This window comes from Caloenas nicobarica, chromosome Z (genome assembly GCF_036013445.1).
Source record: "Caloenas nicobarica isolate bCalNic1 chromosome Z, bCalNic1.hap1, whole genome shotgun sequence".
NCBI classification, from domain to species: Eukaryota; Metazoa; Chordata; class Aves; order Columbiformes; family Columbidae; genus Caloenas; species Caloenas nicobarica.
This window is the reverse complement of record NC_088284.1, coordinates 49,988,458-50,001,933: the sequence shown is the minus strand read 5'-3', so window position 1 is coordinate 50,001,933 and position 13,476 is coordinate 49,988,458. Positions and strand designations below refer to the sequence as shown.

Genomic DNA, 13,476 nt, shown 5'->3' with positions numbered 1-13,476 from the left:
CAGAACTAAGTGAGAACTGATTTTCTACTGACTCATGGTTTGTGAATAATTGACTTTACTGTCTCAGAAGACATGCACACCAAAGGCTGAAGGATATTTACCACTGAGGTATTTATATAAAGCCTCTTTTCCCATGTAGATTCTTTGGTGCCTAGTAAGGTATGAGTTTAACTAAAAAGTCATCCCGCATTAGTGATCTTCTGCTCTGTATGGCCACCTGTTATCATGAAACCTGCAATAATTTATTTATAAACACTTCTGTTAAGTTTGACCAAACCAGACAATAGGTTCAAAAGGTAACTGAGAATCAAAACCAACAGAAAGCAAAATTGTTTAAGCCTTTTTTCTATACAAAACATTACAAATATAAAAGCACAGATAACAGTTCATCAATGTATGTTATGTGATTCACACTCAAATGATTCACAATTAACTGTGTATAAGATTATGACTCATGAAGACAACAGAAAAGGATCCTTGACTGTGATCTTGCTGTTCTGTTCGGGAAAATACATTCAAGTATCCTACATTAGTGTTTCATAAGGACGTGTTTGAAAACAGAACTGCAGAAGTAACTTAATTTTTTCAAATATCTCAAAGAACTGAACAGAAAAAAGCTGCAGAGAATTATAATCAGAAACTGCTATGCACACCACAGATGGGAAACTTTGCGTCTTCCCCTTCTGTCAAAAAGCATGGAAAATGCTTTTATCGACCATAATTTACATCTTGGATTCTTTATATGCAACAGTCAAGTGCACAAGAGCCCTTCATTATGATACACTTTTATTTATCGTAACCCACATAACTCTGTGGATGTCCTTAGTCACACACAACAAGTTATACAGGGGATTTAAAACTGCTCCTGTCTAAATATATGAAAATGTCCAATAAAAACCCCATCTTCATAGTCCATCTTCAGACCTGAAGAGGTTCTATCCTGACTACAGTCATGCTGTTCTCATGCAGAATGCAGATTACTGCTGCTCAAAATTACATGCGCCTCCCTAACAGCTACAGAAGACAGAAGCTCAAGAATATTTTCTGCATGCTTTTCCTATTTAAAAGTTTTAACTTGTGCTGCAGCAGCAAGAACTAATCTGACAGAGCTTTAAGCAGGAGCATGTTTTCCATCTGAGCAGCTCATGTGTTTCTCCTAACAGACCTATGCCCTGAGGCTATGTGGAACCTTTTTCAGTCTGTACTGTGGCAAACTTCTTTGATACATACTTCAATACATGCCTTTAACATGTTGAGGCACGAGTGTATAGTAACAGGTAGTCAGCAGCTTTTTTCTTTAATAAATGTGTTTGTGGTTTCATTCACTTCTGACCTGGTTCAGATGCTTCAGAGTCAGGAGCTGTATCCACCAGCTAATAACCCTAATTCCAGAAACTAACTTCTTTGAATATGAAAATACATTACAATTAAAAGGTCATTCTAGAGCACTGAAGGAAAAAAAAACCAAACAACTTTTGTTCTACAGCTCAATACTGGCAAAAGTTACAATGGGAAGGCATAACTGACACTACCACAGAAAGCAGGCCTCAAAGAAATCACTAATCTGAGATAGGACCAGTCCTGCAGGATGTATTTTTTTCTAAAACGTTCTTTAAAATGTTCTTATTCCAGTTCTTAAATAATTAAATTAGGTACTTCCATGAAATGTTTCCTAAAGCCTACCACAAAGCTGCCTTGACAAAGTTTAAGCATTTTTGTTCTCTCCCCACTGGATACAGAACAGTTCGTTCCCTTCTTTGCAGTGTGACTGTCACAGCCTTTTGTGTTTAACAATATTTTGAAAAAAATACTAGACAGCCCTGTTTCACAGAGTATCACACAGCATGGCTGAGGTTGGAAGGGACCTGTGGAGGTCATCTGGTCTGACATCCCTGCTCAAGGCCAGGACCATGTCTAGGTGGCTTGAAAGATCTCCATGGACAGAGATGCCAGCAGCTCTCTACGCAACCGCTGCCAGCACCCCATCATCCTCACAGTAAAAAAGTGTTTTCTGATGTTCAGGAGGAACCTCCCATGTTTCATTTGTGCCCACTGCCTCTGGTCCTGTCACTGGGCACCACTGGAAAGAGCCTGGCTCTGTCTTCTTTGTACTCTCCCTTCAGGTATTTAAATACAATGATAAGGTCCCTCCTGAACCTTCTACTCTCCAGGCTGAACAGCCCCATCTCTCTCAGTCTTTCCTCATAGAAGAGATGCTCCAGTCCCTTCATTATCTTTGTGGCCCACCACTGTACTCTCTCCTGTATGTCCACCTCTCTCTTGTACTGGGGAGCCCAGAACTGGGCACAGTACTCCAGATGTGGCCTCACCAGTGCTGAATGGAGGGGAAGGATCACCGCTCAACCTGCTGGCAACACCCCTCCTAATACAGCCCAGGATATCATTGGCTTTCTTTGCTGCAAAGGCACATGGCTGACTCACGCTCAACTTGGGTGTCCACCAGGTCCTCTTTCCCTGCAAAGCTGATCTCCAGCTGGGTGGTTCCCACCAAGGAGTGTGCAATTAGTGGTTCCTCCACAGGTGCAGGACTTTGTACTTACCCTTGTTCAACTTTATGAGGTTCCCCTCAGCCCATCGACTGGCAGCACAACCCTCTGGCATATCTGCAAACTTGCTGAGGGTACGCTCTACTCATTAAGCAAACCTTTAATTAGGATGCTGAACTGGCCCACTCTTTACCCCTGGGATAAATCACTATTTACTGGCCCCCAGCTAGACTTTGCACCACCAATCACCAGCCTCTGGGCCTGGCATTCACCTCACAGTGTGCACATCCAGCCAAGGTATCTACAGTTTCTCCATGAACATGCTATGGGAGCCAGTGTCAAAAGCCATACTCAAGTCTAGGTGGATGATAACCACAAGTCGCTACCAGGCTCTGCCAGGCCATTTCACCACAGTTGTTTAACAAGTTGGTCAAGCGTGACTTCCCCTTGATGAACCCACACTGACTACTCCTGGTGCTTTTCTTGTTCCTCACATGCCTGGAAATGATTATCAAGCTTAACCATTTAACAAGCTTAACCATTTGGCAAGCTTATTGCTTTATTTCAGTAATTTTACAAACCATAACCCTGATGCTTTTAAGAAAATTATATCTAATTAGTACTGGAACTTAACAAATTTCCGGTACTGTTGCATTATTTATCATTCACCAATGTTTTTAAGTATTCTCAGGGAAAAGAAATCATGAAAGATGCAGCTGAAATGGCACGGAATTCAGTATTTACCTACTGAAAAAGCCTGATGTGAAAAATAACATCTACATCATAGGAACCACAGCGCTTATCAAATCCTGGCCAAGTTGCTACTTACACTTTACCATGAATGTATTTACCAAGCCATTTTTCTGGGTAAAGATGTTTGTAAGCTTAAGTTCTGTCCACAGACCACACACAGCTGTGAACACACCTCCAACCATGTTTACTTTGTTTGCACTCTGAACAAGTACCACCCAAGTACTACAGATGCTCCAGGCTTTCAAGTGAGGGGAGCAGCCATGTTTGTGTAACAGGCAGAGTCCAGCACAGGAGTTCACAAAACCTACCCATTCCCAGGGTGCACAGCAGCGGCACCAAGGCATAGCACACATTTATTGTAAACCTGACGCTTTACTATTTATCTCGCCATCCAGCGAGACCTAGACAGACTGGAGAGTTGGGCGGGGAAAAATTTAATGAAATATAACAAGGGAAAATGTAGAGTCTTGCATCTGGGCAGGAACAACCCCAGGTTCCAGTATAAGTTGGAGAAAATCTATTAGAGAGCAGTGTAGGGGAAAGAGACCTGGGGGTCCTGGTGGACAGCAGGATGACCATGAGCCAGCACTGTGCCCTTGTGGCCAAGAAGGCCAATGGCATCCTGGGGTGTATTAGAAGGGGGGTGGTTAGTAGGTTGAGAGAGGTTCTCCTCCCCCTCTACCCTGGTGAGACCTCATCTGGAATATTGTGTCCAGTTCTGGGCCCCTCAGTTCAAGAAGGTCAGGGAACTGCTGGAGGGAGTCCAGCGCAGGGCAACAAAGATGATTAAGGGAGTGGAGCATCTCCCTTATGAGGAAAGGCTGAGGGAACTGGGTCTCTTTAGCTTGGAGGAGACCGAGGGGTAACCTTATTAACATTTACAAATATATAAAGGGTGAATGTCATGAGGATGGAGCCAGGCTCTTCTCAGTGACAACCAATGGTAAGACAAGGGGTAATGGGTTCGAACTGGAACACAAGAGGCTCCGCTTAGGTATGAGAGGAAACTTCTTCACAGTGAGGGTGCCAAAGCACTGGAACAGCCTGCCCAGGGAGGTTGTGGAGTCTTCTTCTCTGGAGACATTCAACACCCACCTGGACACCTTCCTGTGTAACCTCATCTGGCTGTTCCTGCTCCGGCGGGGGGGATGATCTTTCAATGTCCCTTCCAATCCCTAACATCCTGTGATTCTGAGGCCGCACGAGGCTCTCTTCCGCTGCCTACCATCAGCAGTCTCCCACACACCCGGGGTCCGCAGCCACCTGCGCCACCAGGGCCGCAAACACCCACCCCAACCCACCAACAGCCCCCCCGCCAATAACGAACCCAACCGCCTCCCCCCGCCCGCACAGCCCAGAAACTTCTGGAACCGCCCGCCCCCCGCCCGCGGCTGGCCAATCACCGCGCCCCTCCCGCCTGACGCCCACGCCCCCACCCCGCCGCTCTCCCAACCGTCACCCTCTTACGTAACGCTCCCCTGCAGCTTCCGGGGATTGGTGTGACGGCAGACGACCGAGTCACGCGGTGTCTCGGAGGGCGTGGCTGCGCGGCTCGCTATTGGCTGACCGGGCAACGCCAATAGGAGCTGGGCTGCTGGATTCAAACTGAGAGGGGTGCGGAAGCGGTGGCCGGTCCGTGCGGTTGTTCCTGAGCGGAGCTGTTGTTACAGAGCGTGTCGCCGCCTCTCGCCATGGCCAACAAGCAGATCTACTATTCTGACAAGTACTTTGACGAGCAGTACGAGTACCGGTACGAGTCTGGGGGCGGGGGGGGTCGGCTGAAAGGAGAAGGAAGGGATTCCGGCCGGCCCTTTCGGAGAAGGGCGGCGTGGGCAGCCGCCTCTACCGCGGCTCGTGCGGTGCCTTCAGGGAATGGGCTCCGCCGGCGGCTCCGGCTTCCGTGGGGTCAGAGCGGCTTAAAGCCTGCGGGGGGGCGGGGCGTGCCTTGTCTCGCCTCTTCATGGCGGGTTTCTGCGTAGCTCTGGGCCAGCTGGGGGAAGGGCGACCGTGCGGCGGGCGCGCAACGCAAGCCACGGCCACAGACCGCTGAGCGAAGCCGTGGAGGCGGGGGGGAGGGGAGGGTGTGCAGGCCGCTGCCCCTCCCCGGCGAAGCGGCTGTGGCGGCGTGGCTGCTGGGGCAGCTCTGCCCGCGGAGTGCGCTCGGCCGCTGCTGGCGGGGCCCGGGTGCGGGTGCGCCGCCGCGCTCCTCCGCTCGCCGCGCTAGCGGCAGCTGCGCGAGGCGGCGGCGGCCCCGGGGCCTTGTGAGCACCGCTGGACTTGCTGCCCCACTCGCCGGGATGCCTTAAAGATCTGAAGCAGGGAGCTCGGGTAGAGCACTGTCTCGAAGGCTTTATGAACTGCACTTGTGCGTTTGTTAGTTCTGTGTTTTGACCTGGCGTTGTAACTGCCTTCAAAGCTGATGCGTTGATCAAAATGTATGCTTCATCCACATCCAGAGCTCCAATTGAGACGCTACGTTATTCTTGCTTTCCATTAAGTGATAAAGGAACTTGCAGATGCGAAAAGCGGGCTGTATGTTTCTCCTCAGCTGATAGATCAGGCTCTTAGATGGTGTTAGCGTTCTATCTTTCTAAACCCGCACTGTAGTCTCTATGGAAAATACACTGTTGGTTACAAAACGCAAAATATGAACAAGAGTGACTTTATCAATCATTGTAGAAGTCCAAACTTATTTTTCAAATAGGTGATACGATGGTAAATTGCCAGGAACACATACTTCTATGCAAGTAGCATGATTAGAGTATGCAGGGGAATTAATCTCTTCTAGGAAGCAAACTGTCTCAATATAGATTTACATTACACATGCAGTGTTTAGTATACAAAGTTATTTTAAAACTGGATTCTGGGAACAGGGGCTTTATAATCAAATTAGTGGTACTGGTCAGCACCCCAGGCTTCTTTAGAGGGAATGCTGGTAATTATAACTGAACTTGCTTACTGTCTTTCAGTGTAGACATAGGCATTGGAGTATGTAACGTGTTTAATAATTAAACCTCTACAGGCATGTGATGCTGCCAAGAGAACTCTCGAAGCAAGTGCCAAAATCCCATCTAATGTCTGAAGAGGAGTGGAGACGACTTGGTGTTCAGCAAAGCCTTGGCTGGGTTCACTATATGATCCATGAGCCAGGTAAGCATATCTGAACAGAATTAAATTAACAAAAAAGTCTAAAATATCAACTGCCTAATGCTTGCCTGAATTGCGTAGTGCATAGTTGCTCCTATTATGGAATCCAGCTGGAATTCTCTACTGAATTTTTCTTCTTTATCTCCTTGCTGTTTTAGCTGTTTGGCAGCAAAGGCAACTTTAACAGCCTCTATCTTAAACTTTCACATCTGAGAGGCAGAAACAGGCTTCTTGTGAGCTCTTGAGTAATGTTGGTATCTCAGTGACTGAACCAAACTTTATGTAGTAGCATATCTTTAAATCACAAAGCTGACACACCTACTTTTTGTACAGAAACTTAATGGATGCTCACAAAGACAAGGTCCTGCATTAATGCTCTGAAAAGTCTGCAGTATAGTTTGAACTCTAGTTATACAGCCTACTAAAAGCAGCATTTAAAACCAGTTGCTCAGTTAATGGGGTGTGAAGCCCTAAAACTCTACCAACTAGGATGTAGTGAAAACAGCCATTCAAGGTAACTTACCATTGACAAGCCTGACACGCTCCTATGCAATCTACTCTAGGTGAACCTGCTTTAGCAGGTGGGTTGGACTAGATGATCTCCAGAGGTTCCTTCCAACCCCAACCATTATGTGATTCTGTAAGAACGGGTGGTAAATGAATGGCAGCAGCATGGACCTCCAAGTTCCTGAAAAATGGGTGAAGAAATTAGCATAACCTTCCGGTGTTTCCATTACCTGGACATGTTTGATACTTTGGGCTTTTGGGAGGAATTTACAGTTAAATCAGATCAATAATCATGTAAGTTGGCTGCATTAACTGAAGTGGCTTTTGCTGATGCTTGACACTATGTACCTAACGAGGACAGCATCTGTGGTTTGGTAGTCTAAGTTACAGTAACTAAGCTCATCAAATAGTGCAATGTATAAGGACAGAGTTGGTACTAATGCTAACTAAAAATACTCTGTATTTTTTCCCAGTAAGTATATTAAGTTAATGATACAGCCAACATATGGTATAAAACTTTCAAAAGCACCTACTTGACTGTCGTAAGGTTACTGGAAGGTTGGTCTGTAAATTCCACACATGGGGCCATATTTGTGGGCTTCTTAATCTGTTTATTATTTGACAGCAAGCTTCAAATATTGTTCAAGCCTTCTTAAATGGAATAAATTCCTGTAATCAAGACTTGGGACAGACTGACACATTGTTTAATTTTATTTCCACAGAACCGCATATTCTTCTCTTCAGAAGACCTCTTGCAAAGGATGAGCAGAAATGAACCATTGCCTATACATTTTCTCCTAAATCTTCTGGAACTATGTATATGACTGTATATATGTTGGTAGTATTCAGTGAATACTTCTTAAATGTACAAAACATGCATCCATACCTGCGCATGAGCTGTATTATTCACAGCAACAAAGCTCAGTCAAATGCAATTCCACGTAGGCTGCTATGATGTTCAAAGAGTGATAAATTGTATCTTCTTTACTGTTAATGTAAGTGCTTATCTGACTATTCAGTTAAGTTTGTTTATATTAAAGTTACATATGTTCTGACTAGATCATCACTTTTTACCTGTGCTGAGTAACTTTCACACTCAGCATTTCTGCTGAAGTGTAGCATGTTTGCCTGTTTAGTAGTACGCATAAAGAAATAAAATATACAGGTTTTAATGGAAAGTGTCTACAGTTCCAATTCACCAGACAAAATAATCACTGTTAAACATGCTAAGAATACTTAGTTCAGAAAAAAAATAACTTAGTGAACCTATGTTGTTGTTCTGAAAGAATTATTTTGCCCTACAGGCTTAAGTTCCTAACCCCAATTTCAATTTGGAGCTGCAGGCAATCTGAAAAGAAAGCTGGCAGTGGTAGGTAATACTCAGACTAGTTTCTGACATGCTCAAATTATAGGAGTCTGTAGTTTATGTCAGTTATAATAGGATTAATTATTCTGTAATGAGTACTCATCATCCTACTTCATGAGGTGTCTAGTGATAGGACATAAGAGAAAGGCTTAACACCGCATCAGGGTAAGTTCAGATTGGATATTAGAGAAAAAAAAAAATACCGAGAGGGTGGTCAAGCACTGGAACAAGCTCCCAGGGGAACTCGTCATTGCCCTGAGCCTGTCAGTGTTCAGTAGTTGGACTTAATCCTTGTGGGTCACTTTCAGCTCAGGATATTCTATGATTTGGTATATATTTGTCTTAAGTTATTAAGTAGTACTTAATATTACATACAGATGTTTTTATGCTTGTTTGATTTACTTTGGTAGTAGCAAACTTTTTAGTTTGGGGTTTTAGCTGCCATTTCCTGTCTTGCATCCTGTTTTTTCTGGTAAGCTAGCTTGTACTCTGTGCAGGCACTATGAGTTAGAAATGCTGTCAAAGTAAACTGAATGCTTTTCATCTGACAAAAGCAGCTGCTGATTGTAGGACAGTATGAACTTGGTTTTCTCACCATATAGAAGGTCATGGGTAAGACACTGAAAATGATTAGTCCTTTTTAAGGAAGATCTGCACCAGTGAAGGTGAGCTGTGGGATGAACTTGACCTGACAGGTAATAAATTGCATCAAAAAGGCCACTGGCATCTTGGGACCCTGTACTATTAATAGTGGAATCATAGACTGTCCTGATTTGGAAGGGTCCCACAAGGATCATCGGTCCAACTCCTGTCCCTGCACAGGACAACCCCACAGTTCACACCATGTATCTGAGGGTGTTGTCTGATCTCTTCTTGAACGCTGTCAGGCTTGGGGCTGTGACACCACCCTGTGTAGTAGCCATACAATCAAGTTTTTAAAAGGTGCTTCAGTATTTTTGGTGTTTGAAGAACTCTGTGTAGTACCAGTGGTTGTGTCTGGTTTATTCAAATGCAAGCTGGTATTTAGATTTGTGTAGGATTCAGAAGGCCCAACAACACCAGCAACATCTGCCTGCAGCTCACCTGATAAAGTGGATGGTCTCCCTGTGTAACATGTGCTTGTGGTTGCTAGGGTGATGGCAGACAGAGGTCGGTAACCTGCCAAATTCTCTGAGGAAAACAACCCTAGTGGTCCTTCCTCTGAAATTGCTAGAGAGTTCTGTCTTGGTGGTGGCTTAATGGTCTGTAGTAGGCTCCCAGTGCAGACATGCAAGATGCTATACGCTTACCCTTGGAGCAGGGCTCTCCAAGCTGACACCTTAACTAGAAGAACCATTAGTAGCAATGGTGTTAGCCCTGCTTTTCCCCAGGGCTTTAGCACCAGCGTATGGGCTGTTGTCTTTCGATGCCCCAGTGGTGGTCCTTAGACCTTCTGCTGATCTGCTGCCTGTGAGTGCCTGTCCTTCGGCCCTTCTGACCCTTCTCTCGGTGGATGAAGATCACGGCACATCCCGGTAGGGCGGCTCGGGCCAAACCCCTGGCCCTGTCTGTACCTGTTTCCTCAGCTGCTCTGCCGGTGCCGGGTCTGCCCATCCCGTGTGCAGCGGCACATCTCGCTGGTTTCACACCCCGCAACCGCACGTTACGTGACCCTGCTCACGAAGCCGCCCGGTGCCGCGGCTGCCCCTCGCTCCGGCAGCAATTCGGGGGCCACCGGTGCCCCGCCTCGCCGGGCCAAGGGGCGGGACGGGCCTGGCACGACCCCTCTCCCTCGGCGGTTACGTCATCGCGGCGCGCCGCTGCGCCGAGCCCGGGCGGCAGGGACAGGGGCTGCGCTGGGGGCGGGGGCCGCCGCCCCCCCCTCGCCATGTCCGCGGAGAGACGGCCGGGCTCGGGCCGAGGCGGCGAGGTAAGGGAGGCGGCAGCTCCTCGCAGTCCCCCGCTCCCTCCCCGGCTCCTCCCGGCATGTTGCGTAACGCGGGTGCAGAGCCGCCTCCGCGGCGCGGGAGCAGCGCGGCCTGCCTCGGCCCGCAGCGCCCGGAGCCCGCGGCGAGCGGCCTGAGTCTCAACCGGCGGCCGGGCTGGCGGCACCGGCTCTGCCCGCGGAGGGGCGGCTGCGGGCGGCCCCGGCGGGGCGAGTGACTCGCGTCGCGCCTTCAACCAGCCGTTGGTTCAGGGCAGGGGAGCGGAGTCCTCCCGGAAGGGCCGGACCGGACCGGGGGTGAGGGGAACTCGGGTCGGTGCGCAGCGAGTCATTTCGCACCAGTTGGGAGGGGGAGTCCCAGACATCGCTGCCAGGGGGCTTCAGTATGAAAACTGCTTCGTGTTCAGAGAGCAGAGGGTCTGCTGCAGGGACAGGCGGACATCCCAGTCGCTTTGAAGATGGGTGCACACGTTCTAACCGGTAACACCGGCATTGTATTGCACGTGGACTTACTGTCCGGTCAGCCTTGGGAGTCCTTAAAGTTGGTGATGGGTCTGCAGTCGCAGTTATTTCCTGTGTAATATGCTACTTTTTAGTGAATAAGGTATTCTCCATATTTGTTCAATAATGCTTTGCTTTAATTACCTCAGGAACTTATGTTTTTCACAAATACTGGTGTAGTTTGCTGTGCAGATTTCATGTTTTGTCACACAATGGATGTTCTGTCACTGCTGAACCACTGTAGGATGCAGGGAGTCCAGTTCATATGGTCAAACATTGAAATTACCATTCAAATATTTCTAAAAGTCTTGTGTGTTATTTAGTTCTTGGAAATGTCTTTGACAATCAAAAAACTCCTGGTTTTCAAGTAATGTGTCAGTTACCCCAAAATACACAATCAACTATAGGAATAACTGTGGCATGTATTAGAATGAGTAGAGTGGTGTAATACTGTAAAGGTAATAAATACTTTGAGTCTCATTTCAATGTCCTTCCAAATATACATATCCAGTTTAAGTTGATGGTAATTCAGAACAAATGGAAAAATCATCCGAATAGATTTGTGTTGTGCCAGAAATGAGAAGGGTATATAATTTCAGACGGGGTACCTTAAAATACAGATGTACACAAAGCCATTATTGTTACATACTTTCAGAGTTTGATTTTACAGTAGTGCCCATAACAAATATATGAGCTTAACTTATATTGTTCAAATCTGAAGCAAGAATTTGTTTACCGCATCTTGTGTTAAGCAAGCCTCTGTCCATTACATAACTGGCCTTTGTGAGTGTTGTGGGTGTTAAAGGAAATAACTTTCCAGAGCAGTCACATTTCTCTTGGAATTCCTTGGTTTTGTTTCTCCTTCTTTCTCCTTTTCCTTTTAGTGACCATTATTGTTTTGCATGTTTTGTTTGAAGAAAACAAACTAACACTTTTCTATGACAGTTAAACTGACAAGGATAAGTATTTTTCACTGATAACGTTAATCACCAAACGCATGTAGCCAAAAACCATTTTGTTTCTCAGGGCGTCAAGTTGTCAGCAGAGGTCAAACCATTTGTTCCAAAACATGCGGCGGTAGCTGTGGCGTGGTCAGAACCCTCAGAAGCATGTGTCTTTCCTAGGTACTTAACTACATGCTACCCATTTGTTCAGGAACCATCTTGGGATAAGTATGTATATTTTCTGAATCCTATTTCTTCGGGGATTTTAAGCTTCCAGTTTCAGACAGTGAATACTCTTATGAAGTCAAAGCTCTGATACATTAATATTCTAACTGTAGAAACACTTGTGGCATTGTCTTCATGACTTAGGTTTTTGTAACTATGTCCTTTGGGCATATATGTAGTACCTTGTCTCTTGCTCCCAAGAGCAAGAGAATTAAGGAGAATTTGTTCATCTGTAGTAATTGATCTGTCTCATTCATGCCTTGGAAGGAGGTGAAGCCAGTACTTGGGTGAAGAAATCGTTGTGTTATGACAAGGCTGGGGTAAATATAGCCCTATCAAAGGAAGAGGAAGATCCTCCAAGAAGGTTTCTCATACTGTAAAACATTTAAATAATGCATAGGGCTACTCATGGATCTTCTCTCCACAACCTGTGCATTCCCAGAAAGGCAGTTTTAGTAAGAATGCTACAGGTTTCCGAAAGTTTTTTTTTCTAATAAGGCCTGAAAAAAATAGGCATTCATGGTAGACTTACAAAAGTATTGTTAACCCCAGGCCAAGCTAGAAAAAAGCCTATGTAGTAGGATAGGAAATAATCGAGTCTTGTAAGAATCTTGTGATGCTATATAGTTCTCTAGTTGCTTCTCAGAACTCTAAGCATTGGATTAATTTTGTAATTACTGTGAAGTTATTGATGCATCCTAACAAGTTCGGTTAGAGCCGTAGCAATTCATTGTAGGCCTTCATTTTATCCTGCAGGAAATCTCTGTGTTTTCAACCCATTTTGATTTGAAAATAGAAATTTAACATCAAAGTGAGTATGGCCTGATCTATGCATTAGAAAAAACACAGCATTAGCATTAGATCAGTTAGCATTAAAAACCAAAAACAACAAACAAACCAACCACACACACAACAACAAAAAAACCCCAGCATATAGCAGCAATGTTCTGGTGAATGTTTTGCCTTGTTGGGACTGAGCCATAGTTATTTTTTTACTCTCATTTTTTACTTTTCTTCTCTGTGTGTAAACTACATTTGTAAGAGTGGTTTTGACTACAGTCTACCAGAATTGCAAGAGGCAATAAGAAATCTGTTATCGGAATTCTCATGTTCTGATGGGAAAGCTTTGCAGTTTTTCATGATCGACTCAAGATTCAGGGATTGGCCATTTTATGGTGAACAGTTTTAAAGACTTAATAAAATTTTCTTAAGCTGACAAATTTCATTTCTCCTTTATCAAATTTGGATATTGGCATATATTTTCTGTACAAAGTGTAGGAGGAAATTGGAAGGGAATTCTGAGTATACATTTGAAGGAAAAGGGCATGCCCCAGATGTTGTGGTTTCATAAATGGTGATGGTTAAATGCAAGTCAGTTAATGATGATCTTATAATTCTGTATTGTATTTCATACATCTTATACCCCGTAAAATACTGTACTCCTACTTTGTTATTATGACATTTTAAGACAGGTTTTACTCTTAAATGCTTGTATTTTTGCAGTTGAGCATGGAATGCATGTCATGTAGCTATACTGTGCTTTTGGTTTGTTTCACAAGAAAAAGCCCACTGAAAATAAATACAAAGAATCTTGATAACCTT

The 13,476-nt window shown here is 45.2% G+C and overlaps 2 protein-coding genes across 7 annotated transcripts in view; both read left to right on the top strand.

The window, feature by feature from the left end:
• The first annotated feature begins 4,769 nt into the window (after nt 1–4,769).
• On the top strand, nt 4,770–8,075 carry CKS2 (CDC28 protein kinase regulatory subunit 2). The gene is made up of 3 exons (XM_065657193.1): nt 4,770–5,010; nt 6,283–6,410; nt 7,637–8,075. Exons 1-3 carry the CDS (start codon nt 4,952–4,954, stop codon nt 7,687–7,689), a joined length of 240 nt encoding a protein of 79 aa, XP_065513265.1. The 5' UTR covers nt 4,770–4,951; the 3' UTR covers nt 7,690–8,075.
• Nucleotides 8,076–10,081: 2,006 nt separating this feature from the next.
• SECISBP2 (SECIS binding protein 2) overlaps nt 10,082–13,476 on the top strand; it is a 29,768-nt gene continuing 26,373 nt past the window's right edge. For 3 of the 6 annotated variants that reach the window (XM_065657386.1, XM_065657388.1, XM_065657385.1), the window contains exons 1-2: nt 10,082–10,189; nt 11,732–11,877. In XM_065657386.1, coding sequence (XP_065513458.1) covers nt 10,148–10,189; nt 11,732–11,877 — 188 coding nt within the window. In that variant the 5' untranslated portion in view covers nt 10,082–10,147. The remainder of the gene's footprint in view (nt 10,190–11,731; nt 11,878–13,476) is intronic. The other 3 variants (XM_065657391.1, XM_065657389.1, XM_065657387.1) reach the window with 2 other exon arrangements.